This window comes from Molossus molossus, unplaced genomic scaffold (genome assembly GCF_014108415.1).
Source record: "Molossus molossus isolate mMolMol1 unplaced genomic scaffold, mMolMol1.p scaffold_m16_p_3, whole genome shotgun sequence".
NCBI classification, from domain to species: Eukaryota; Metazoa; Chordata; class Mammalia; order Chiroptera; family Molossidae; genus Molossus; species Molossus molossus.
The window spans coordinates 14500608-14525264 of record NW_023425366.1 but is presented as its reverse complement, the minus strand read 5'-3'; the positions used below and the strand labels follow the sequence as shown (position 1 = coordinate 14525264).

The 24657-nt window shown below is 50.2% G+C and overlaps 1 protein-coding gene across 1 annotated transcript in view; it reads right to left on the bottom strand.

Moving 5' to 3' along the window:
• ADAMTS12 (ADAM metallopeptidase with thrombospondin type 1 motif 12) overlaps positions 1–24657 on the bottom strand; it is a 262620-nt gene that overhangs the window by 233345 nt on the left and 4618 nt on the right. The window contains exon 2 of the mRNA XM_036280361.1: positions 21524–21885. Coding sequence (XP_036136254.1) covers positions 21524–21885 — 362 coding nt within the window. The remainder of the gene's footprint in view (positions 1–21523; positions 21886–24657) is intronic.

Below are 24657 nucleotides of genomic sequence, written 5' to 3'. Positions count from 1 at the left end.
GACGCAGAGAGCAGACTGCGGGACCAGACGTACCAACCGCAGGACGCAGAGAGCAGACTGCGGGACCAGACGTACCAACCGCGGGACGCAGAGCCCAGACTGCGGGACCAGACGTACCAACCGCGGGACGCAGAGAGCAGACTACGGGACCAGACGTACCAACCGCGGGACGCAGAGCCCGGACTGCGGGACCAGACGTACCAACCGCGGGACGCAGAGAGCAGACTACGGGACCAGACGTACCAACCGCGGGACGCAGAGAGCAGACTGCGGGACCAGACGTACCAACCGCGGGACGCAGAGCCCGGACTGCGGGACCAGACGTACCAACCGCGGGACGCAGAGAGCAGACTGCGGGACCAGACGTACCAACCGCGGGACGCAGAGCCCAGACTGCGGGACCAGACGTACCAACCGCGGGACGCAGAGCCCGGACTGCGGGACCAGACGTACCAACCGCGGGACGCAGAGCCCGGACTGCGGGACCAGACGTACCAACCGCGGGACGCAGAGCCCGGACTGCGGATCGACGTACCAACCGCGGGACGCAGAGCCCGGGTGACCAGACGTACAACCGCGGGACGCAGAGCCCGGACCTCGGGACCAGACGTACCAACCGCGGGACGCAGAGCCCGGACTGCGGGACCAGACGTACCAACCGCGGGACGCAGAGCCCGGACTGCGGGACCAGACGTACCAACCGCGGGACGCAGAGCCCGGACTGCGGGACCAGACGTACCAACCGCGGGACGCAGAGCCCGGACTGCGGGACCAGACGTACCAACCGCGGGACGCAGAGCCCGGACTGCGGGACCAGACGTACCAACCGCGAGCGCAGAGCCCAGACTGAAAAAAAGCATGAGCGGAGGGGGAAACGCCAGTTGCTATTTCCCCATCCTCTGGTGAATTTTTGCTTCTTCCTTTTTTATCATTCAGTCAGTATAGTCCTCTTATTAGCACAGATTTCGGAACACACTTGTTTCTCTTTAATAGATCTTCCAGAGTACTATAGCTATTTAAAAAATTTTTTAAAATGTCACCGTGGCCCTGGCCGGTGTGGCTCAGTCCCTGAGCATCGACCCATGCACTGGAGGTCAGTGGTTTGTACCAGGTCTGCATTTCAGGTTGTGGGCTCAAACCCCAGTAGGGAGAGTGCGGGAGGCAGCCGACTGGTGTTTCTCTCTCCGTTCCTCTCTCCCTAAAATCAGTAGAAACATATTTCATGAATAAAAGTAAGATGCGAGTCCCTGCCCATAATTTTGCACAGGCACACAGGTGGCTCGTGAAAAGACAACGATGAATAACTACACTGGGGTGTGATGGGGAAGGAGAGGAAACAAAATTTCTGTTCAGAAAACCTTGTCCCACTAAGTCCACGTATTCCTCAGATCACAATATTTGCTTTTTAGTTCATAAGTCGCTTCACAAACGGGCTTCGTTGGACTCCAGCTCAAAAGTGGTGGAATAGGAAAGAATTTCATTTTTCTCTTCAGTATTTTTTTGAATGTTTCAAAGATTTGACAATAATATTTGTTACTTTTATATTTAGAAAAAAACAACAAAAGTTATTTTTAAAACAAGTTCTTAGCATTTCTGAGCAGCATAGGAAGGCCGCCCTGCAAAGCCGCTACTCTGCGCTGAGCTAACAGCCAGGTCTGTGTCGGGAATGACTTACTCCCCACACAGGGACCCCTGTCCGTCTGTGGACCCCTGGCTCGCATTCCAGAGGGCAAGGGGCCCGGCCCTTCTCCACAGAACCCCACTGGGGGAGTCGGAAGGGTAAAGCCCGTCCACCCCCTCTTAAATGCCACCCCCCCAACTCACACACATGGTTCACCCAAATTCCCCGGGCAAACAGAAATCTAGGAGAGATGTCACCATTTCCTTGGAGGATTGGGACACCAAGTTCCAACTGTTCATACACACATGCTGCTGTTGGCCAAGAATTCTTCTTTCAAATGCCTGCTCAGAAATACACATTTAGGTCACAAGTAAAAGGCTGAGGCCTTAGTGATACTCAAGATGATCTTGTTGGTCCTTGGGAACAGTTAAGTCCCAGGTGGCACTTGTGGGAAAGAGCACCAAGAAAAAAGCAGAACAGTCGCCTGACCCCGTGGCACCACCTGCCATAGTAATACCAATGGAAAACAAATAGAAGTCACCATCTCTTCAGACTTTCCATAACCCACGAATGGTGCTAGACATTTTTCAAATACTACCCCTTACATTCTCAGGACAACCTACAAGTCTCTTCTATTTTTTACAAATGAGGAAACTGAGACTCGGAGAAGTTACTTGTCCAAGGCTGCTCAGTTAACAAGTGGCTGAGGTAGCAGGGGGCCCCGGCCTGTCCTCAGAGCCCCCGTTCATAGCTCTCAGGACAGTAAGTTCTACAAAGGCAGCACCATGTCTAGTCTACTGTATCCCAATGGGGTCCACAGTAAGTATTCACTGAAAAATAAAAGAAGATCATACCACCCGTCCCTCAAATTAGTTCACTAAGAAACACAGTGCCAGGTAAGGACTTGTCAAACTTGATCTCTAGTCCTAACACTAACTTTGCTAAGTTGGTACTATTTCATTTTAGATTTTTGGATAACTGAGGCTTGGAGAAATTAAATACCCGCAACATTCTCAGGGTTAGAGAATGCAGAGCAGTGTAAGATTTTCCCCCTGCCTGGATAAAATTTATAACCAAATAGAGGATAATATCCATCCATTATCTATCTGCCTGTCTGTCTGTCCATCCATCCGTCCATCCGTCTGTTCATCCGTCCATCCGTCTGTCCATCCATCCATCTGCCTACTTATCTACCTACCTCTCTGGCAGTTGCTGCAGAGACCCAAATGAGAGAGAGGTGCCACAGAATCTCAGTACAAATACAAACCCTCCTGGCTTTGACTTTTGTGTCCCTGAAGTCCACATCGTCACTACACTAAGCTGTCGCACAGCTTTCTCCCAGGTGAGAACGCCAAGGAAATGTGGGGACAGACTCTGGCAACGCCGTGGCCGTGCCAGCTGTGGTTGGCTGGCTGGAGGAAGAAGGGTGTTGACCAGCCCTGAGGAGAACCCCTCGGCCTAGAGGAGTGGGTGGTGCCAATCTGGAATGGCCCGGAAGCAGCCCGGCAGCCCCTCCACCTCTAGAAAATGTCCCTCCCCTAACCCCACCTTGACATGACATGACATTCCGAATGGGGAAGTCACTCCCTGTGTGGGTACCAGCCGTCTTCAAACATTGGGTTTTAAAATGCAAATACCTAGCTAGTGGTGGCACAGAAAACGTCTGGGCGAGAGGATGGAAGTCAGCCTGACAACCTGGGAGACCAGAAACAAATTCATTCAATAAATCTTTATTTAATATTCACTAGATATTAAGGATATAACAGAGAACAAGAGTGAAAAAGACAGGGGCTCCTCTGCCCTTGGGAGAACTTCCATTTCCGGGGAGGAGGCAGACAGTGGGGTTAAGGCAGCAAAGAAGCACAGATTACAGAATGTCCTGGGGGGAAAGAAATGGGGAAACAGGATGCAGAATAATGAAGTGGGCAGACCCTGACTTGAGGTGCATGGCTGACTCTCAGAGCAGGTAATAAGAAAGCAAAGAACTGAAGGACCAGAAGGAACCAGATGAGCTACAGAATGTTCTGTCCCCAAACAGCAGCAACCAAATACATGAGAAGCGGGCTGGGTGGCTGAGGCCTGGGGACCAGCATGCAGCGTGGGAAAGCCAGAGCCTGCAGAAGGGGCATGCTGGCCTCGGCAGCAGTCTGGGTTTCATCCTAAGAACGATGGGTAACCACTGGATGGGTTTAAGTGCACCAGACAAGATCCACTTTACGTTCTTACTGGGTCGCTCTAGGCTTCTGTAAAGAATGAATCACAGAGGCCAGGGAAACAGAAAGAAGACCAGGTGAGCGACGGGGGGCCTGGACCAGAGTGAGAATGGACATGGGGAGAAGAGGACTTGAACTATGCTTTGGAGACAGAAGCAGCAGGACTATGATGGACCCAGATTTGGTGGTGGACAGGGGAGGGGAGACCCCATTTTGGTTGCATTCAACTAACTATGTATTGTAAGATGGTCATCATAAGAGCACACCACACCCAGACAAACAAGCAAATTCCTTTTCATAGCCAACTACTTGAGTCCAACAAAAAATTCTTGGAAAGGATCCATTGCTTACAGGAATCTGACCCTTAGGGCAGGGGATGCCTTTGTTTCCAGGGAAATGGGGTTCCTGGGCTTAGGTAAAGCTTCCCATTACCTTCCCAGCACCTGCAGTAACTCTTCTGCTTGGTATTTCTTGGAGGGAATGATTATGTTAAGAAAGCAGTTTTTAAAATGTGTGGATATAATAATAACGCAATCAAGGAGACTGGTCAGCATCAGTGATATCTGGATCCAATCACAGCACTACCCAGTGAATGCGTCCCACATTCACAACACTGCTGAGAACTAATTATTGAAAGAAACCTCACTTGTAACTTTTTACCAGAGAAACAGATTTCCTGTTGAGAAAGGTACTTTGAAGAAGTTTAAAAGTTGTATACAATAAAGAGTTCAATATAAACACCACAGTTGACTAAGGACATTAAAATGTCACAGTTAAATTGGGATCTGTGATTCAGCTTCACATCTCTCACATTTTTGAAAGGAAGAACTGTCATGAAAAGGGCATTGCACTTTAATTACTCTCCACAACACCACCACAGAAATGCTTCCATAGAAATTCCCGCGACACCTCATGGAGACTCACACGGGTGTCTAGACTTCAACCATGAGAAAAGGCTACACACAGTTAGAAAATATGAAGCAATCTTTCAAGAGCTGAAAGGACTAAAAATATTCTATCACAAGAATCATGCCAACGACCTAGTTTTTTAGAGCCCATCAGCCAGCCTCCATGGGGTCAGGGGATAAAAAAGAAAAAATGTTCAGTAGAAAATGACAGAACTAGAAGAGAGGGTGAGACAAGGAAACAGAAGCTGGAAGCAGACTAAGCATCGTAGAACAGAGAGGTATTAGAGAAGCAGACCTAACGGGAGAGGAGAGGGAGAAAGAAAGGGAGGGAAGATGGAGAAGGGGACAGGAAAGGACAGACTTGTGCAGGAGGAAATAAGAAGGAAGGACGAGCTTACCTCGAAATAAGGAAGGTCATGTCTTAAGAGAAATTGTCCTTAGACCAGACATCTGACCCAAACACTTGGAAATGACAGGCTGGTTACAGTAACTTCCTCTTCTAACTGAAAAACAACTGCACGTAGAACATCCAACCGGGACAGTAATCTGAGTCGCTACTTCAACTCTGAGCTGAACCTCCCTCGGTGGCGGGTCCCTCCTCTACCAAGTGAAGTTCCTAAAACAGGTCTTGTCAAACCTGACCCTTCTGTGATTTAAAAAATGGCACAATGTTGAGACTTAAGACCGCAGGAGCAGGAGCAAACTTTTCCTCTCTCCTCTCGGTGTGCACCCTGGGAAAATTACTTCTCTTCTCTGGACTTCAGTTTCCTTGCCTATGGACTGCAGTTGATGAAAACACCTACCTTGTAGGGATCTACAGAGGACTAAGTCAGAACAGAGCTTGGTAATCTAAGAACGGTGAGCTATTTATTGGCAGAGATCACTTATCCCAAATTCCAAGTGTCCTGTATCAGCTAGTCCATGGGGGGAGGGGGGGGGGAGGTGGACCACGTTTTAGATCAGAATTTTGCTGCATGTCATGGCCGGGCAGTTTGCAGTCATGTTTTGGCCTGATAGGTGGTTGACCCTCCCTTCCCCCGACTCCAAGCACCAACCAGAGAGGGCACAAGAGAATGGAGGTCCACACTCCACGCCAAGGGAAGGAGACAGAAAGGGGGTGTCCATGCTTGGAAAAGCCAAGCGTCTCACCTCCTAGGTTTGACTATCTGGTTTCAAGCTTCCTGCAAACCTTGCACTCCGCCCATCTCTACACATCTTACCATTCAAAAAAGGTTCTATCGAGTTCCTTACTGAAACACAACAATGAAAAATAGTAACTTATCCCACTCCCCGGCTTTGTCTACCCCACCAGTCATGTTCGCTGTAAACAAACTACAATATTTGGCTTGGTGGCTTCATGAAGGGGGATGAAGAAAACCCCACGCTGTAACAGGGTACAATAGAGTGTCTAGCTTGGGGGGAAGATCGTACAAAAAGAAGATGGCTTTGGCACTTAGAAACTCAAAGCTGTTTTCCTAAATGTATTGTGAAGAAAGGATGAAGTTTCTACGCAAACCCCTCATTGCCCGCCCACTGCCAGTCCTCGACAAAGCCCAGGAGACTCCATCAGCGGAAAGATGCCAACCTCGGGAGGCAAGTGCAAGGGGCTGTCTGCTCACACGTATCTTCACTGAGGTTTTAAAAAGCAGCAAGATCTGGGTCCAAGAATCAAAAGGTTAGCACACCCTAGCTTCTTTCTTTCATCTCTTCACCTCCCCCTCGGTGAGCTAAGTGAAGACCCAACGCTCGGGCTGCGGGGTCGCTCTGCACTGTGGCCCTGCGGGTCGCTCTGCACGTGGCCCTGCGGGGTCGCTCTGCACGTGGCCCTGCGGGTCGCTCTGCACGTGGCCCTGCGGGTCGCTCTGCACGCGGCCCTGTGGGGTCGCTCTGCACGCGGCCCTGCGGGGTCGCTCTGCACGTGGCCCTGCGGGGTCGCTCTGCACGTGGCCCTGCGGGTCGCTCTGCACGTGGTCCTGCGGGGTCGCTCTGCACGTGGCCCTGTGGGGTCGCTCTGCACGTGGCCCTGCGGGTCACTCTGCACGTGGTCCTGCGGGGTCGCTCTGCACGTGGCCCTGCGGGTCGCTCTGCACGTGGCCCTGCGGGTCGCTCTGCACGTGGCCCTGCGGGTCACTCTGCACGTGGTCCTGCGGGGTCGCTCTGCACGTGGCCCTGCGGGGTCGCTCTGCACGTGGCCCTGCGGGTCGCTCTGCACGTGGCCCGTGCCTCCCCCTCACCAGCCGGAACTGGGCTGGTTTCCCATCCCCGCCCTCGGCTCAGTGTCTTCCTTCCATCCTTGAATCCACCATGGATACTAAGACATTTGAAGAGCTCAGGTCAGGAAACCCAGCGGCCTGGATTTAATCACAAGTCAGCGCTGGTTTTACCAGATGTGGGAACGTGAGCAACGCACTCAGCCTCTGGGCTAAGAGAAGAGACCGAAGCAGAACGCCTCATAGGTGCGCGGTGAAGGTTAAATGAATGGAGCAGACACGGGTCTCAGAGGGAAGGGGGCGGGGTGAGGGGTGGGAAGAGGTTAACCAAAGAACGTACATGCGTGTGTGTATTGCCCGTGGACACAGACAACAGGGTGGTGAAGGCCTGGGCCTGGCGGGAACCAGGAGAAGGAGGGCAACGGGGGAAATAGAGGGGGACAGCTGTAATATTCTCAACAGTAAAGTTAAAAAAGAAAAAGGAAAAAGAAAATCAAGAAGGAAAGAGCCTGGTATCTACACAGCCCACTGGGTGTGAGAGCTAGATGGGGCCGTGGTGGTGCACTGTAGCCCTGTCTTCTGTCAGTGAGGCCGGGACGGAACACCTTCCGCCGGCAGACTCGGCCCCGGTTCGGTGACTGACCCAGCCAGGGTACCGGCCTCAGGCCCAGCTGCAAGGTGCAGGTGTCATGGAGAGATCCCTGAAGCCAGGACCTTCCGTCCTGTGAAGCGGAGCTGTCTCCGTGCCCAGCCTTGGCATGTTCTCCTGGTCTTTGCGGCCGACCTCCAGCAGGGTTTCTCAGCTCACACACCAGCCCTGGGCTGTCACCCTGAGCCCCAGACCGCTCAGCCAGGGCCGATGTCCGTAGCCCTCACGGCCACTGCTGGGGCTCCCTTCCCTTCCTGTGCCCCAACCTCCCACTCCTCTGCACCTTCGCCCCCTTCACTCCATCCTCCCTGTGTGAGCAGAAGCGAGCCAGACACTGGTGTCGGGCATCACACTGGCCAGTGCACCCCAGGCCCTGGTCCTGGATGCCTCTGCCTGCCCTGGGCATCCTGGCACCCGAGTGGTGCTCCATGAGCAGGAACGGAGCTGGACGGCGCCCACGAGAAGCAGCAGCGGGCAGCCTTATGGGCACCCTGCCTGCCTAGCGCAGCGCCTGCCTCCAGGATCGCACACCTGGCCGGCAGTATGTCTGCAGGCGGAGCCGACCTTGGAGGTCCGCCGCTTTCCCCAGCCGCACCCTCCTCCAGAAGCCCCTCACCTACCAGGCCATGCGGCTCGCTGCTCCCCAGATCAAAGTGGAGAAGAAGAGGGTGGCGGAGACCTTGGCCGGGAATGGGGACAGCCCCTAGGTGGGCCGGTGTCCTCTGGGGCGTAGTGCCCGCTGCGGGGGCACATCCAGAAAGGAGCAGCCCATGAGGTCACCAGGAGAAACCTGAGCACAGAGGACATGGCCTCCAACTACCAGGGCACTGCCACTGTGGTGGCCAGGAGCCATCTGGGGGCGTCTAAAGCTAGGTGTGGTGCGGCCTGTGAATCGGACCTGGCTGTAGCCCGGACCCACGTGGGACACCCCAGGCCCCCCAGGAGGCCCCGGATCCATGCCAGACACCCCAGGACCCATGCTGGACACCCCAGCATTGCATTCTCTTTGCTAGAAAATGTACCAAAGCACAGACACTCCAAAAAAGTCTTTATAAAAGGCATACCTCTAAAAACATCCCATCCAAAGCAAAATCTCCGCGCTGTGCGCTGGGTCTTGGACCCCTTACTTTCTCAGGCTCCTGTTTCACCAACTACCCTCAGTATGGTTAACCCCTGGTTCCCCTGGCTTCTCTCAAGCCTCTCAGTTCTGAAAAGAAGTCAGCTCGCACACACCCCTTTGCTTCTCTCTATCCGCTGACCTGTACTTTTCCATCCTTCGCAGAGTCGTCTACATCTGGAGCTTAATTTCAACTCCTGCTGACTCTTCTGTGTGATTCACTGTGGTTTCTGCCCTCCACCCCACCGCCCCACTGGCTCCCGCTGGCCATGGCCTCCCAGACCCTGACACCTCTTCACTCTCCTCACAGCGTCCCCTTTCTGACCCCGTGATGGTACCGCACGCCTGGGTACCCCCAGCGAACGGGATTAACACCACCCGTGCACCAGGGGGCCTCGGGCATGCCTCCTGGGCCATTTCTCAGAAATTCATGAAGCTAGAACCTTCTCAGTCTCCAGAACAGGATTACATTTTAGTCTTTTAGGATCTAGGTCCATAGGCCCAACAGGTCATTGGAAATGTTCATCGGTAACTCACAAGAGAAGGAAAAGATATGATCATCCTGACGCAGATGTGAAATGTGCTCTCTCATCTCTTTCCAATCGTCTCCATCTTCGTTTGCTATTCCCATTCTTCCTTTCTATGCGGATGTAAATTTAAAAGGTACTTTAGTGGGAGATATGTTTCAAATTATAGCGCTGAATCGGTGGTGACAGAATTTGCTTTGGGGGTGGCTCCCCTGTCAATGAACGGACAGGCTGCACCACCCACAAAGGGAGGGCAAATGAAAGTATGTTTCAGAAAAGCTTTTTAGGGTAAAAGAAATTTAAAACAGGAGTTGTCCACATTGCAACTTTGAAGCAGAATGTTCCACACTGAAAGCAGCATAAAGTTTACTTACTATTCACAGTGCTGCATAAAGAGCTATTGAAAAAACTCCAGGGACAGCTGAGAAAACACAGGGACCAGGAAGCAGGCCTGGTGACCGGCACTGGGGCAGCCTCTCCAGCTGAGCTCTCACCGCCAGACCAGAGGTCCTGCAGATGGCACATAAGGACAGAAGACCCGAGGACACCAGGGCAGTGGGCATCACACCCAGAGCCAGGGCAATAGGGAGGTGTGAGGAAGCAAAGGCAGAGCTAGACTGGACGGGCACTCAAGAAATACCAGGAGAAGCTGGGAACCTGTCTCGAACCCAGCACGGTCCACGGGATATCTGAATTCAAAGGCATTTGGTGATCAGTCAGCCAAACCTGGTAAAATTACAGACTAGGTACCCGTTCCTCTCCCAACTCTCCCTCTCTCTCCTCTTCTCTTCCTGAACAATTCAGTCCTATGCCCTTAAGAGCGATGTGGGCATGTGTGTGGGGTTGGGGTCGGGAGGCTGGAAGCAGGGACAGCCACAGAGGAGCAGAACCGATGTGAAGTCTGAGCAGAGTGGAAAAGACATCAGCACAGGAGGGACACATGATGCAGGGTGACAGAACCCAGAGCCCAGTCAAGGTGAGAAAGGCATCCTTGTTGATGGGGGAGAGACCCCACGCTGGGTTTCAGAGCCTGGGGTCTGAGAACCCCGCAGGGAAACAGCCTCACCAGAGAATCAAAGCCCAGTGACCTGGCAGGAGGGTCAGAGCCGGGCAGGGCAGAGTCCATTTACATGAGTCTTCTGGCGGTGCCAGCAAAGAATTCAGGGGCTCCCTTAGGTGAGACAGGCATTCACGCAAGGCAGGGGTGGCTGTAGAAATGACAGCGATGGGATATTGGCTACAAGCGGAGGCTGAGCAAATAAGCAAACGGGCTGAGAGTAACGGGAGCCAGTCTGTCATGGTCAGAGAAGGTGGTTTCACAAATCTTGGAAAGAGAGAAAACCAGAGTGAATCCTGTGGTGTTGGACTGGAACTCCACGTATTGGTACGAATGCATAATATTCTATACAGAGATAGGTGTAGTGCTACAGGTGTAATCGCATGCTTTGACTTACATGCACATGTGCGTGCACACACTGCTATTCCATTGAGAGGGTCGGCACAGCAACACCCAGTAGCAATGAGCACACCTTGTGTCCAGCTCTGTGCTTCTGGAGCCCACTCTTCAGGAGAGGGGGAAAGAAGGTCTTTGAGGACATGACTGATCTAGGGCTGGGAGAGCACAGGATGCGCCTAGAACATCCCATTGGACCTGGAAGCAACAGAATGCTCAGATAACGAGGACAAGTCAGAAGGACCCGGGAGCCAGACTGAAGGACTTCCACTGGCCAAACAGATCACTGAGCATCACAGTCCATAATGATGCACTAGTGCGGACACAGGTTCACCCTAGTATAAATACATCAATGAATGGATTGAAAGCCCAAGAGGAAGACAATGTTCACATAGTCTCAAGGTCTTTCCCCCTAAATCGTTATTAATTAGAAAGAAGAAAAAAACTAACTTGCTCTCTTACCACCAGCCACACCACCTTCCTGCGATTCCTCCGAGGGGCGTCCTGGCCCCCCCCTTGCCCCAGGGCCTGCACACCTGAGCCAGGAGCCCTTCCGTAGCGTACGTCAGAGCATGTGAAAGTATTACCTGCTGGGAAAGTATTATTATAAATGACGGGGGAAATCTAGAGTCCTCTAGGTCATTTTTTCTCACCCTGGATCAATGATACAGAAGATGGGTCAGAGGAGTGAAAACTTTAAATATCAGGCTTAAGGTAGAAAGTAAAGTTTTTAATTTGAAAAAGGAAATAATTGAAAATTTTTAACTTATTTTGTCCAAATGACTAAAGAATAAATAATAAAGTATATGTTAATTTTAGGGCACTGCTGATAAATGTGAATAAATAAAATCATTGATCGAACATTAGAAGACATTTTCTGCAGGATGCTAACTTTCTAGTTTTCTCTGCAATTGTAGCAGTAACGTTAGTAATAATAATACCAACCGTAGTAATAATGGCTAGTTTCTAGAACATTTACTCTGTGCAAGACACAGTGTTACATGTTCAATGTTTTGTTTAATCCTCACAACCAGCCAAGAAAATAAGTATTACATTAGCCACCTTTCACAATCCAGAGATAATTTGCCTAAAGTTATAGATCTAATAGCCACAGTCTAGCTAACTCAAGAGCCCACCAGGCTCCGAACACTACATGCCACTCATCGAGGTAGCCTTGAGAAATTTCTAGAGTAAATGATCATGAGAAAAACTCTTCCATTGGCATCATCCTTCTGCAATCCATCTCCTTCCCCAGCCTAGGGAATGCAAACACCCACCCACAACAACCTGGGCTAGGACACTTTCTCACACTAACATTTTTTGACTTTTTGGCTTTCCAGCTTCAATTGTTAAAAAGAGGTTTTTATCCACCCATGAATTTTTTAAAAAATCCTGTGTTTGGCCTGGCTGGTGTGCTCAGTGGTTCAGCATTGACCTGTGCACCAAAAGGTCGCTGGTTCGATTCCCAGGTTGTTGGCTTGGTCCCTAGTAGGGGGCATGCAGGAGGCAGCCGATCAATGTTGATGCTTCTCTCTCTCATTGATGTTTCTATCTCTCTTTCCTTCTCCCTTCCTCTCTCTCAAAAAACAAACAAACAAAAACAATAAAAAACATTTTTTTAAAAACTGTGTTTGTTATCGCCACATGATAGTATATGCCTCTACTGCCAATCTCTCAAAGAGTTGAAGTCTCTGAGTTTGATTAGACAGTAGAAAGTGCTCAGCCTTCATTTCCCAGACGGGAAGCTGGGACCTGGAGGTGTTAAGGAACTTGTCTAACTTAGTTTCCACTAGCTAGGAGCAGTCCGACATAAAATACAGTCTCTCAACCGCAGGTCGAATGCTTTTGATAAAAAAGCCTAAACCACCATGAATTGTGCTAAAGATTAAAGTAAATGGGAAGAAAATCCTACTTATCAAACTTGCAACTCTTCATTGAAACAGTTTAATGTAAACAAAATTAACTAGTGAAAAAGGGAATTCTTTCCAGAGGCAGGATTCATCAGCAGTTCCCAAATCCTTTCCTGGTCACTTGCCAAAGCAACTGCCTTCCCAACATTCCAGAGAGAAGGGAATCTCCACTCAGAAGGGAAGCTGCCTCATCCATCCTCCAAGCTCAGACGCGCCCTCTGACCCGCTGCAGTTTCAAATAAATGATGGTCCAGGATGTTTTCACATCTTGAACTGTAACTGTGACTTCATCCATTTCTTCTGAATCATAGTTTGAGGTAAAAAACGCCTCTTGGTGGACTTATTCTGTATTAGCTACCTCCTCCCCCCAAGCCTAATGCTGGTGCGCACACACGCGCGCGCACACACACACACACACACACACACACACCCCTGCTCCTCTACCTGCAATAAACTCCAAATTGTCTGGAAGCTCTGCTATGAGCAGCCCACTTCCAAAGTTATTTCCCTATCCAGCGATGCAGAGGCTAGAAAAGAAACACATGAATTATATAAGCGATAAGAAACCTATAAATTATATAAGTAAAATATATGTTTATAAAATAGAATCTCATAAAACATATAGTACTTTAAATACATGTAAGTTATATAAATAACCTATAAGTTTAAGTTAAATAAACCTATTTTAGCTAATAGCCCAACCTCATGTGTTGCTTCTACAGTTAGGGCTAAAAAAAAAGGAAAAGCTCACTAACACACAGCGGGAGCAAGAGAGAGAGAGGAAAGCCCCTAAAACCCACAACGGGGGGAACAATGAGTCACTGGAGATTAGACGAGAATGTTGAAGGATCAGAAGAGACAGAAACGTGGTTGCCAACCTAAATAAAGGGGGAAAGACTTGCTGGAGGGACGGAGGGCTGCCCGGAAGAAGAGGGCTATCCAGAGAGCCGTCCGACGACCGGTCGGAGGCGGAGAAGCTGTGTACTTCAGTTGTGTGACTCACTCCTAGGATCCAACCAGAAACAGTGACGAAGACTCCCAGAGAAAAGTCTGTCTGTAAACAGGGTGGCGGGTGTCTGGGCTCAGGGAAGGGGACATCGATGACATCACACGGGAACATCAGCGCGGAATTTCCTGATGAATCTGTTTCCGAGACTCGCTGACCGCCCTGCCACCCATCACGCTGCAGGGCCCTGACGGAACGCGAAGGTGGGAACCTGCGGTGGAAAGTTCTAGGAAATGGGTCCGGTAGGAGACACTGAAGAACAAATATCACTCTTTCCAAATGAGCGCCTGAGCCAGCTGCAGGAGGGAAACACGACCACCAGACGTCCCACACCTCCGGAAATCTGAGTCGTGGTCCTGATGTGTTTGGAGGAAGACTTCCCTGCTGACTGCTGGGAAGGACACAAGCAGGTACAGTCGGTGGCAAACGGAACACCTGCGGGTCACAAAGGACTGGTCTCTGAGGGAGCGGAGACGCAGACATGAGCACACCTCCTCTAATCCCAAAGTACCTAGTCAAGGGGAGAGAACTTTTTTACTTTTTTTTTTTTGCATTTATCCTCAGACAGAGCAGGCGGGAGAGAGAGAAAGAGAGACATCGATGTGAAAGAGACACATCGACTGGTTGCCACCCACACAACCCCAACGGAGGCTGGACTGCAACCCAGGTACGTGCCCTTAGCGGACCGAACCTGGGTCTCTCTGGTCCGCGGGCGGACGCTCTAACCGCTGAGCCAAACCGGCCAGGGCAAGGAGAGAGAACGTAATGGAAGTCTGGTGGCCCCCACCCAGGAGCAGAGGCCGTGCCTCCTGCCCGGGCCATCTCCGAGGTACACTGCCGTCTATGGACTGCACTGTTGTCTCTGGAGTACACTGCCATCTATGGGATGCATTGTCACCTCCGGGGTGCACTGTTGTCTATGAGGTGGTGCACTGCCGTCTCTGGGGTGCACTGCCATCTCCAGGGCACATTGTTGTCTATGGGGTGCACTGCCATATCCGGAGCACACTGCCGTCTATGGGGTGCACTGCCATCTCCGGGGTACACTGCCGTCTATGGACTGCACTGTTGTCTCTGGAGTACACTGCCACCTATGAGGTGCATTGTCACCTCCGGGGTGCACTGTTGTCTATGGGGTGCACTGCCATATCCGGGGCACACTTGTCTATGGGGTGCACGGCCATCTATGGGGTGCACTGCCATCTCCAGGGCACATTGTTGTCTATGGGGTGCACTGCCGTCTCCAGAGCACACTGCTGTCTATGGGGTGCACTGCTATATCCGGGGCACACTTGTCTATGGGGTGCACTGCCGTCTCCGGAGCACACTGTTGTCTATGGGGTGCACTGCCATTCATGGGGTGCACTGCCATCTCCGGGGTGCACTGCCGCCCATGGGCACTGCCGTCTCCGGGGCACACTGTTGTCTGTGGGGTGCACTGCGGTATCAGCCCTCTGTGTGTGAACAGAGCAGAGAGCGAAGCCTCTTTCTTGCTCTGCCCTTTTCCACCTAGACTTCCACTGACATCCGGAATCTCCCCACTTGCAGTCTCTCAAGGAAATATTTCTAAACATCAAGGTCTCCTCATTCTTAACACAAATGTCGCACCAACAAGGCTCCATCCCCTTGGGAGTAGCAATGAAGGTCTACACAGCGTCTGTGCAGCCTCCCAGGGCCCAGAGAGCCTGTGTCTTCTCAGGCGCTGAGAGGAAGACCCTGAAACAAGACTGTGTTGCTTACTGCACTCACCAGAGATGAGAATTCATGAACCTGAGAACCACCAGCAGTTGTCACGATAGGATCTGTCTGTGGATTCTCACGTAGCAAAATGCTGCAGAGGACCGAGGAGTAGCAAAGAATGACGGTGGGTACTTCAGGCCACTATAACTTACCTTACTTGGCTCCCAAGGTCCCATGGATCTTTTCAGTCTTTTTCGGAATCACATTATCTAAGATTCCCCATCTACTCTTTCAGCCACATTGATGAGAACAGCAGCATCCCCCGCCTCCCCGCCGCCCGCCTGTTTCTGAGCATCACTAGGTGTCCAGGTATTTGTCAAAGGGATGCAATACATAGAAGGGTGTATTCAAATAGAACTGGTGTCTCTGGGTTGGATGGGTCAATGCTTGTCAAATTTTAATGCACATACAAATCTCCTGGAGATTAACATGTAGGCTCTGCTTCAGTAGATCGGGGTAGGACCTGAGAGTCTGCATTTCTAACCAGCCTCCAGGTGACGCCCAGGCTGCTGTTCCACAGGCCTCACACTTGGCAGCCAAGACCCAGTCCACTCACATCACAGAATCAAGGAGGCAGAGGGCCTCACCCCAGTCAAAAGCCAGTCACGTGACCCTGAAAGATGATCTCCAACAACCAAGTAAAACATTTTTCTCAATCCCCAAACCGCAACCCCAGGCCTCCTGTCTTCTCAAAGCCCTTATGACTATCTGTCAGTCAACAGAGACATTTTTGAAAGGAACAAGATCTTTTTGAAAGCTAATATTTAAGTTCCCTACACCCACAACTCATGCTGCATCAAAAAAAGAAGAGAAATAGTAAAGCATTAAATGGGAAACTCTGGCCACCTGATCTTCAATGTCTGTAATGAAAAGAGAAATGAGATTCAAAGTGAAGTCCATGGACGAGATACCAGGAGAAGGCAGTCACATCTCGGTGCTGCGTTGGTGTGACCTGTAAGCCAAGTAATCAGCCCAGTAATAATCAGAGCATTGGCCTCTTGTCTCCACTAACAGCTGAGGGTCAGGCCTTCTGCACCCTCCCCGGACCCTAGGGAAGGTTCCTAACCCAAGATCCAGCAAAAGAAAGAAATTTATGCTTCTTCTTGAAGTACAGATTTAGTTCTGTCTCTCGCTTCCAATCCATCATGCCGGGAACTCCCAAAATGAACCCAGTGAACTGAAAAGTAAGCAGAAAGTTGAAAAGAGAGGGGGAGTGGGGGCCAGGAACCCACTGGTGTTTATGAGCCTGTCACACAAAGCAGCAGTAGAGAGGCCGGGACGTCCCACCAGCCAGAGACCCCGCTCCAGGCTCATGCCTGGGTAAATATGGATCTTATCCTGCAATTCCCAGAGCTCAGGGGTCAGGCGAATTCTTCGGCCTGGGAGCAGAGTTAGGACACACAGAGCATTTCTCTCCCTTCCCCGGATGAGGAACAACAGAGCCTGACGCACGGGCACCCCTCAACTCAAATGAGCGTCTCCTGGATCCGGGAGCAAGGCGAGAAGCCACACTGGGAGTTTCCCACAGGGTGCTGCCAGGGGATCTCATTCCCCAGCCGCACCGCCCCAGGCTGCAGCCAGGGTGCAAGAACAAGAGGGCAGAAATGGTTACAGTCTCTGATTGAGGGAGCCCGAGCCGGGAGGGCTTTCCGGCAGGCCAAGACGGAGGGAGCCGGTGGAGTAAGGCACACACATCCCTCTCAGCAGGCACAGATGCCGTCAGGGGCACAGATGTCGAAATGTCACGGATCTCATTAGTACTTACACAGGGACACGCAGACAACACTTAATTCTTGCATTTTGGGGAACCAGAACGTAACACGATTTAAAGAGTTAAAGTTACTGTGACAGTGCATCCGAGCAAAAACTGATCACTTGCTGGTTAGAGGCTGGAAACCCATTCTAGAGTCTCAGAGTGCCCTACATCCTACGGGAAGGGAGACTCAAGTTCTTCTGGGGGCATATCTTCCATTTGTCCTGGTGCCAAAAATGTCAGTTTTCAGTTCAGTGTGAAGATGGCTCCACAGGAAACTCAGGTTAAACATGGCTACGGGATGTATTTCGGCAGACAAGCTTTGCCGCAGATCTGGGTATCTGCAAGGGAGAACTGTTTCTCCTCTGTACATATTTACAGCATCTGAGCGTCATGTAATTGTCTTCCGGAGAAGGCATCCTCCTTTGTGTTCAGCTCAGGAGTTGTTCACTGGAGACCAGAAGCAAAGACCCAATGGCTTCAGGAAATAGACACAAACATGTTCTTCACCTTGGACCCAAGGAGCGATTGGGAGAGGGAACTGGGCATGTCTTCCTGCAGCTCCATGGAGAAGGACCTGTCACTAACACACAGACACCCCATCCCTCCGCACTGCTATTTGACACTGGGTATCTCAGGCTTGGGGACACATGGATTTTGCATTCCCATGGACTGGCATCTGGGTACCACAGAGCCAGGACAAATCCTGTGGGTAGGGGCCTCCGTGGCTATTGTAGTAGCAAACTTTTGTGCAAATTTCAAGAAAGCATGCAGGGGAGAGAGGTGAAATTCTAAAAGGTGCTTCTACCAGACAGATACATTTTAAAAAGCACCCCATCGAAGCAGACAAATTACAGAACGGAAGCTCCACTTTGGGCTAAGGGATCATGAAACAGGCCCTTCTCCTCCGGGAGTCAGGACTTGGTTTGGTTGGCAGACACCAGTCCAACCTTTCTCCTTTCTCCTGGGACTGCTCCCTCTGGGCACGTGAGCGAATGGACCGGAAGCCAGGCGGCTTGTGCACTCACAGAAAGGAAAGACCCTCTTTTGGTGACTTTTTTTTATAAACATCCATTAATTTTCCAACTATGAGGGAAAGGCTCCAAAATAATCCCAGGGGATTGGTTCTTCTGGCAAAATCACTCAGTGATCTGGATCTAAAACTTTTCCATCATCTTGGCTACTACCACATAATTCCATTAGTTAATAATCACTTCTCTGAGCTCCTATACTTAGTACGAATCTGAAATCTCAATTTGAAAACGTCCACGTGGTGGTTCTCATTGTTCGCTGGGAAGTTTCCTGTGAGAAACGCCATCCGAGTGAGAAGAAGCTACATAATTATCATGCTGGGAAGGACGGAGGACCAAGCTGCACGGACCTTTCGGTTCTACCTGTCAACCTACATAGGTCTCATGGGCAGAAGTGGAAGAGGCCGACCATGTTCATGGATTAGCAGACTAAACATAGCAAATGTCAACCCCTCCCCTCGATTAATATATAGGTTTAATGCAATTCCTATCAAGATCCCAGCAAGATTTTTGTAGTCAGATTATTCTAAAATGTATTTGGAAAGGCAAATGAACTAAAATTACTCACACAATTGTTTAAAAAGAAGAATAAAATGAGAAGAATCAGTCTATTTGATTTTAAGACTAATTGTACAGCCATCATAATGAACATTCTATTGGTGGAGTAGAACATAAAATTCAGAAATAGACTCACAAAACTATACCCATCTGAGTTTTGACAAGTGTAGAAGCAATTCAAAAACAGGAAGGTAGCCTTTTTTTCAAATGGTGCTAGAGCAACTGGAAATCCATAGGCAAAAGGAAGGAGGAAGGAAGGAAGGAAGGAAGGAAGGAAGGAAGGAAGGAAGGAAGGAGGGAGGGAGGGAGGGAGGGAGGGAGGGAGGGAGGGAATGAATCTCTACCTAAGTCTCACACTTTATACAAAAATTAACTCAAAATAGATCATACACTCAGATATGAAACCTCTAAGGAGGGGTTGGGGGCAGGAAGGACACGGTGTGACCACGAAAGGACAACATGAAGGACCTGGATGGAAAGGCTGGGCACTGTGACTGTGTTGACGTCAGCATCCTGGCCATGATACTGGGGTGCTGGGAAAAGAGTTGGGACCTCTCTGTTTTAGGTCCGACCCCTGCGAGTCTACGGCTATCTCAAATTAAAAGTTTAACTTAAAAAAATCAAAAAATAATCTCTCTGTCAAAATTCTAGTCCAAAGTCGAGCACAAAACAAGAAAGGGAGTCTCAGCGCCAGACGGGGACGGAAAGCAGAGGTGAGCGGGGGCGGAGGCCGAAGGTCCCGGAGAGCCAGGCCCGTCACTCAGAGGAGGGATCAGGACTGAAACCCCAACAAGGGCTGGAACTGGAGCCGGGTTTAGAACAGAGCCAAGAACCTGATTTATTTTAATCAAGCTTGAGCTGAGAAAGATGCCCCCTGATTGTAAACAGAAACTTAAAATATTTTTTCCTGACTTAGGTATACACTCTAGGTAGTGGGTACCTAAACCAAGCCCTTGGTGGAAGTGGGGTACCCTATAGTGAGTCTGAACCCCAATCCTGTATCATACCTAAGTGTGGAGTTACACTATCCTCCTAACACACAAATCTAAACAAACCAACAACAAACAAACCTAGAACAGATCCTAGGACTCCTAAGCCACCCGGGATCCCCACAGGTCACAGCGCCCACTGAGGATGACCTCCGAGTCTAACCGATCGAAGAGCAGAGTCTCCTTCAGAGAAGTGAGGCTGGGACACATCAATTAAACTGTTCAAAAGAAACACATTCCGCCCTGGTGGGTGCGGCTCAGTTGGTTGTACACTGAAAGGTTGCCGGTTTGATTCCCAGTCAGGGCACATGCCCGGTTGTGACTCAATCCCCAGTAAGGGGTGTGCAGGAGGCAACTGATTGATGTTTCTCTCTCACATCAATGTTTCTCTCCTCTCTCCCTCCCTTTCTCTCTCTCTAAACAATAAAAATAAAAATAAATCAATAAAAATATTTTTTAAAAAGAAACGAATCCCATAGCTTCAGAGTTCTACAAGTGTGGAGGGGAAGGGCGATGAGAATGGCTGGGATGGACAGACGGAGGGCTGCCAGGCTGGGCACATGGGCTAACTCAGGCTGAAAGCAGCCTCTGGGGCAGGGACAGAGCCAGGCGAGAGGATATAAATGGAGGAAGGTGGTCCCCCCACAGCGTGTCGTGGGTGACCTTTCTTGGCCTTCAGTTTGCAAGCATCTGAGTCTGCTCCAGCAGAGACTAAATGAACTTCAAATTAGAGACAACTCCAAGAGAACACAGCCTCCAACATTAGGATGACCACATCTGAAGCAAAAAGTATGCCAGCCCTGAGCCATAGAAATGAGAAGCAGATGTCCCCTTGCACAGGACAGTGTTTCCTTCCTCAGAAAGTCGTCCCAGATGCCAGTCAGAGCTGGGAGGCTTGGAGCCAGCCTATCTTAAGCCTGCCATCCTACGAATCTGAGTGTGGGGTCATCCCTAGGTGAAAGGCAAGATAAATATGCTGCAGATCAGACCCCAGACAAGTGAGGAGGAAAAATCAGACACCAGTCCAACCATTACCTTTTTGACTAGACCACTCTAGGTGAGCACTGGCGAATGATGGCACAGGGCAGACGACCTTGAAGCCAGCCAGTGTGTGTGCTCACAGAAAGGAAAGAAACTCATTTGGCTGTAGTGTCTTTTTTCAATTACATGTATTGGGTGACAATGATTAATAGGGTCACATAGGTTTCAAGTGTACATTACTATGACACATGATCTGTATACTGTATTGTGTACCCACCTCCCCTGGTCAAATAATCTTCCGTCTTGGTGCCTTTTTTATAAACATCCATTAATTGTCTAATAATATGTCAAAGGCTCCCAAACAATCCCAGTAGATTGGTTCTTCTGGCAAAAATCATTCAATGATTTGGATCTAAAAACTTTCCCTCATCTTGGCTACCACCGCATAATTCTGTTAGTTAATATTTGCTCTTGGAGCTCCTGAATTTAGTGTGAATCTGAAATCTGAATGCGAACATGCTCAGTGGGTGGTTCCCGCCGCTTGCTAGGGCCACTTGAGGTTGAAAAGGTCCCATCATTCTATTCTACTCCCAAGCCTGGGAGCAATTGAGAGCAGCGAGTCTGAACCCCGGCCACAGGCTGGAGTCACCTGCTACTTTAGGGTCCTTACTCTCCTCACCACCCAGATTCATTGACTTTTAACTTGATTCGCTTTCTCTTGAACCCATCTGGAGGCCCACGTACAGTGCTCAGCTCGCATGTGTTGAATGCACCTGTGAACCCACTGGCGGTGGGCGTGCAGGTGGAGATCCAGGGGTGTGGGGACAGGGGAGGGAGGTGACGGAGCCAGCACTCACCAGTCCGTGGCAGGAGCTGAGGGCTGCCCTCCCGATGCTGGCACCCTGCTGCAGCACGGTGCCCCTGAGATGGCAGGGAGGGGCGGAGGAGGCCACCATCGTAACATGGGAGAGGTTCCCATACCTTCTCTCCACGATGTAGCTTTCGGAAAGAAATCCCTGATTGACCGTCAAGTTAAAAAACAGGTCCTTGTCCTGATGGGAGAGTCTGTAGTACACCCGGTCCTCTGGGCCATCCAAGTCCCTCTTCCTCCTCCTGCTGGTGAAGGGCTGGTGCAAGTCATAGGACAGAAAATGCCCGCGGGCATCCACTCGGACGGGTGCCACCACGTGGTACTCTGGCAGGGCCTTGATGAAATGCTCTGGGGGGAGAAGGAGACAGGATGAAACAGAGATCCCTGCTAAGTCTAGCATGGCAAATGCACTTCTGTTTGGAACTCAGAGTTCAGCTTGTTGATTGCAAAACCCCACTTGGCTGGAAGTTCCGAGATGCTTTCCACCATGCAAATACGGTCCACATTAAACTCCCCGAGCAGCCGGCACGGTGCCCCTCCTCGAGGGCTGGCACCTCCTGAGCTGGCACTAAGGCGTAGCTCTGGACGGCAGATGCTTACCGCAGACAAATTAAGGCTACAATTAATTCAGGAGGAGTACTCCTAGGCAAAAGGCAAGATCAGTATGACGAACGGGAACGTCTCAAGTCTCGAGTTCATTACTATAAATCATAGCATTCGCTGTGCATTAAGGAGTTTAACACCTTGGGAGCGTTCTGTTACATCGAGTTGAAGAAAAAACTGTAAAAATACAGCAAAACATCATACACACTCTGACGAACCTCACACCAATTACAGCATGAGGGGTCCATGATGTAGCAAGGAGTATTTAAAGCAGCGGTTCTCCACCTGTGGGTCGCGACCCCTTTGGGGGTCGAATGACCCTTTCACAGGGGTCACCTAAGTCCATCGGAAAACATATTTCCATTTTCCGATGGTCTTAGGAACCGAGACACTGCTGCTCTATCCGTCTCCAGGCGAATCTGCCACATGCACACGCCCACATACAACATGAGGAACTGTATGTATTACAGGGTCGAGGCACTAGGAAGGTTGAGAACCACTGGGGAATTTGGGCGTTTCTTTTTTATTTTCACAAAATGAAAGGGGAAGCGAGCCTATGAGGATCGGAGGCATGGGCACACAATGTGAGAACTGCCCTCTAGCAGTGCAGAGCAGAACGCCCATTCCTCCCATACACAAGAACACCGCATCTTTTGACTCACACTTAGATCCCACCACTGCCTCCTTATTCTGATGCCTGAGAATAACAAGGAATCTAACTATTAGGGAGTAAATCTCACTCTGGATTAAAGACTACTCAAAGCAACCCATGAATACTTAGTAAACTAAACTAATCTTTTGCTTGAGACAAAAAAAAGTAGAAAAAAAAAAACAAGAAGGAAGGAAGGAAGGAAGGAGAGAGAAAGGGAGGGAGGGAGGGAGGGAGGGAAGGAGGGAAGGAGGGAGGGAGGGAGGGAGGGAGGGAGGAAGGGAAAAAGGGAAGGAAGGGCGGAAAGAAGGGGGAAGGAAGGAGGAGGAAGGGGGAGGAAGGGGAGAAGAAAGGAAGGAAGGAAGGAGGAAGGAAGGAGGAAGGGAAGGAAGGAAGAAGGGAAGGGAAGGGGGAAGGAAGGGGGAAAGAAAGGGGGGGAAGAGGGGGGAAGGAAGGGGTAAAAGGAGGGAGAGAAGGAAGGAGGGAGAGAGGGAAGGAGGGAAGGAAGGTTCTACTTGCCACCTCACAGCTGTATTTGAACTTTCTAACTTGTATTACTTTGCTCATGTCACTTCCCCAGCTACTTACTGTGCTGTTCACACTCTATCTATATCCTGTTTATTCCTGTTCATGCTTTGAAGCCCCAACTCCAACCCTTTGTCTTCCTTCTCCTATTGTCCCTGGTTGAAGTTCTCTCTGCCACCTCTGGACCACCACGGCCTTCTTGTCTGTTGCTCCTCCTGTTACAACACCTTTTGTTTGTTATACTGTTTACCCCATAGCCTTTGGAGGCCGGACCCTTGCACGGCACAGCATGAATGGAGCAGTGAGCACATCTGCAGCTGGTTAATTAAAAGAACTGGACCTGATGGGCTACAATGATAAAAAACCTTTTCCCCAGACAACTGCCTTCAAACACACTCTGTAGAGAGCATCACCTCCACCGTGGCTGAAATCGGAGACAGAGCACAGTTTCACTCTCAGATACTAACAAACTGTCTCGATTTTTAGGTGTAAAATGTCCAGACCCACTGCATCCAACTGCAGCAGTTAGGAGGAACAGACCACGTAGTAACATGGGCAGATCTTCAAAACGATGCTCAATGAAAAACACAAAACAAAACCCATTAACACAGAGCCACTGACATCCATGGAAAATACATGCACACAGAAACAATGCTACAGAGTTTGCCAGGACAGACGCAAGCAAAAAACACATATGGAATCCATCAAAATGGGTTTCTACAGGAATAATGAAAGTGGGGTGTGGGGACAAAAATGCATAGAAAAATAAAACAAGAAAGGGGTTTTGCACAAATCAGTGATGCTACTATGCCAAGAACTGGGAGTCCAATTAACTCAGTCCTCGGCCCCGCCCACTCCCCCCCCACCCCCACCCCGGGAATATCCCTGCCCTTCCAAGTTCAGATGCAGGAGAGGAATGGCCAGGGTGTGTGAGGTGGACGTGGTCGGCTTATGTCATAATTCTCCTGAGCTTCTCTCCTCTTCTACTACTGGTAATGATGCCTCTGGCTCCCCCCGGGGTGAGCGCAGTGGAGGGGAGGTGGAGGCAGGAAAAGTCTCATTCAACTGAGTGTAGCCCTCATCAGGCAACTGTCCCCCGTGTGTGGGCTCAGTGTCCAGAGGCTGACTCCCCCTCTCCGGAGCAGATCTTGAAACAGAATTTTTGAAAGTATAAATGAAAGGCGAAAGCTCCTATTGCCCAAAGAATAAAAGAGCAAACAAATGTATAGCTTTTGACCAAGTTGCTTTTAACCTAAAGGGTTTTGTTTTGAGAGCCAGCATGAGGTGGCTGTACAATAATTTAATAACAATCATCATAGCCATTGAATGAGCACTTGCTATAA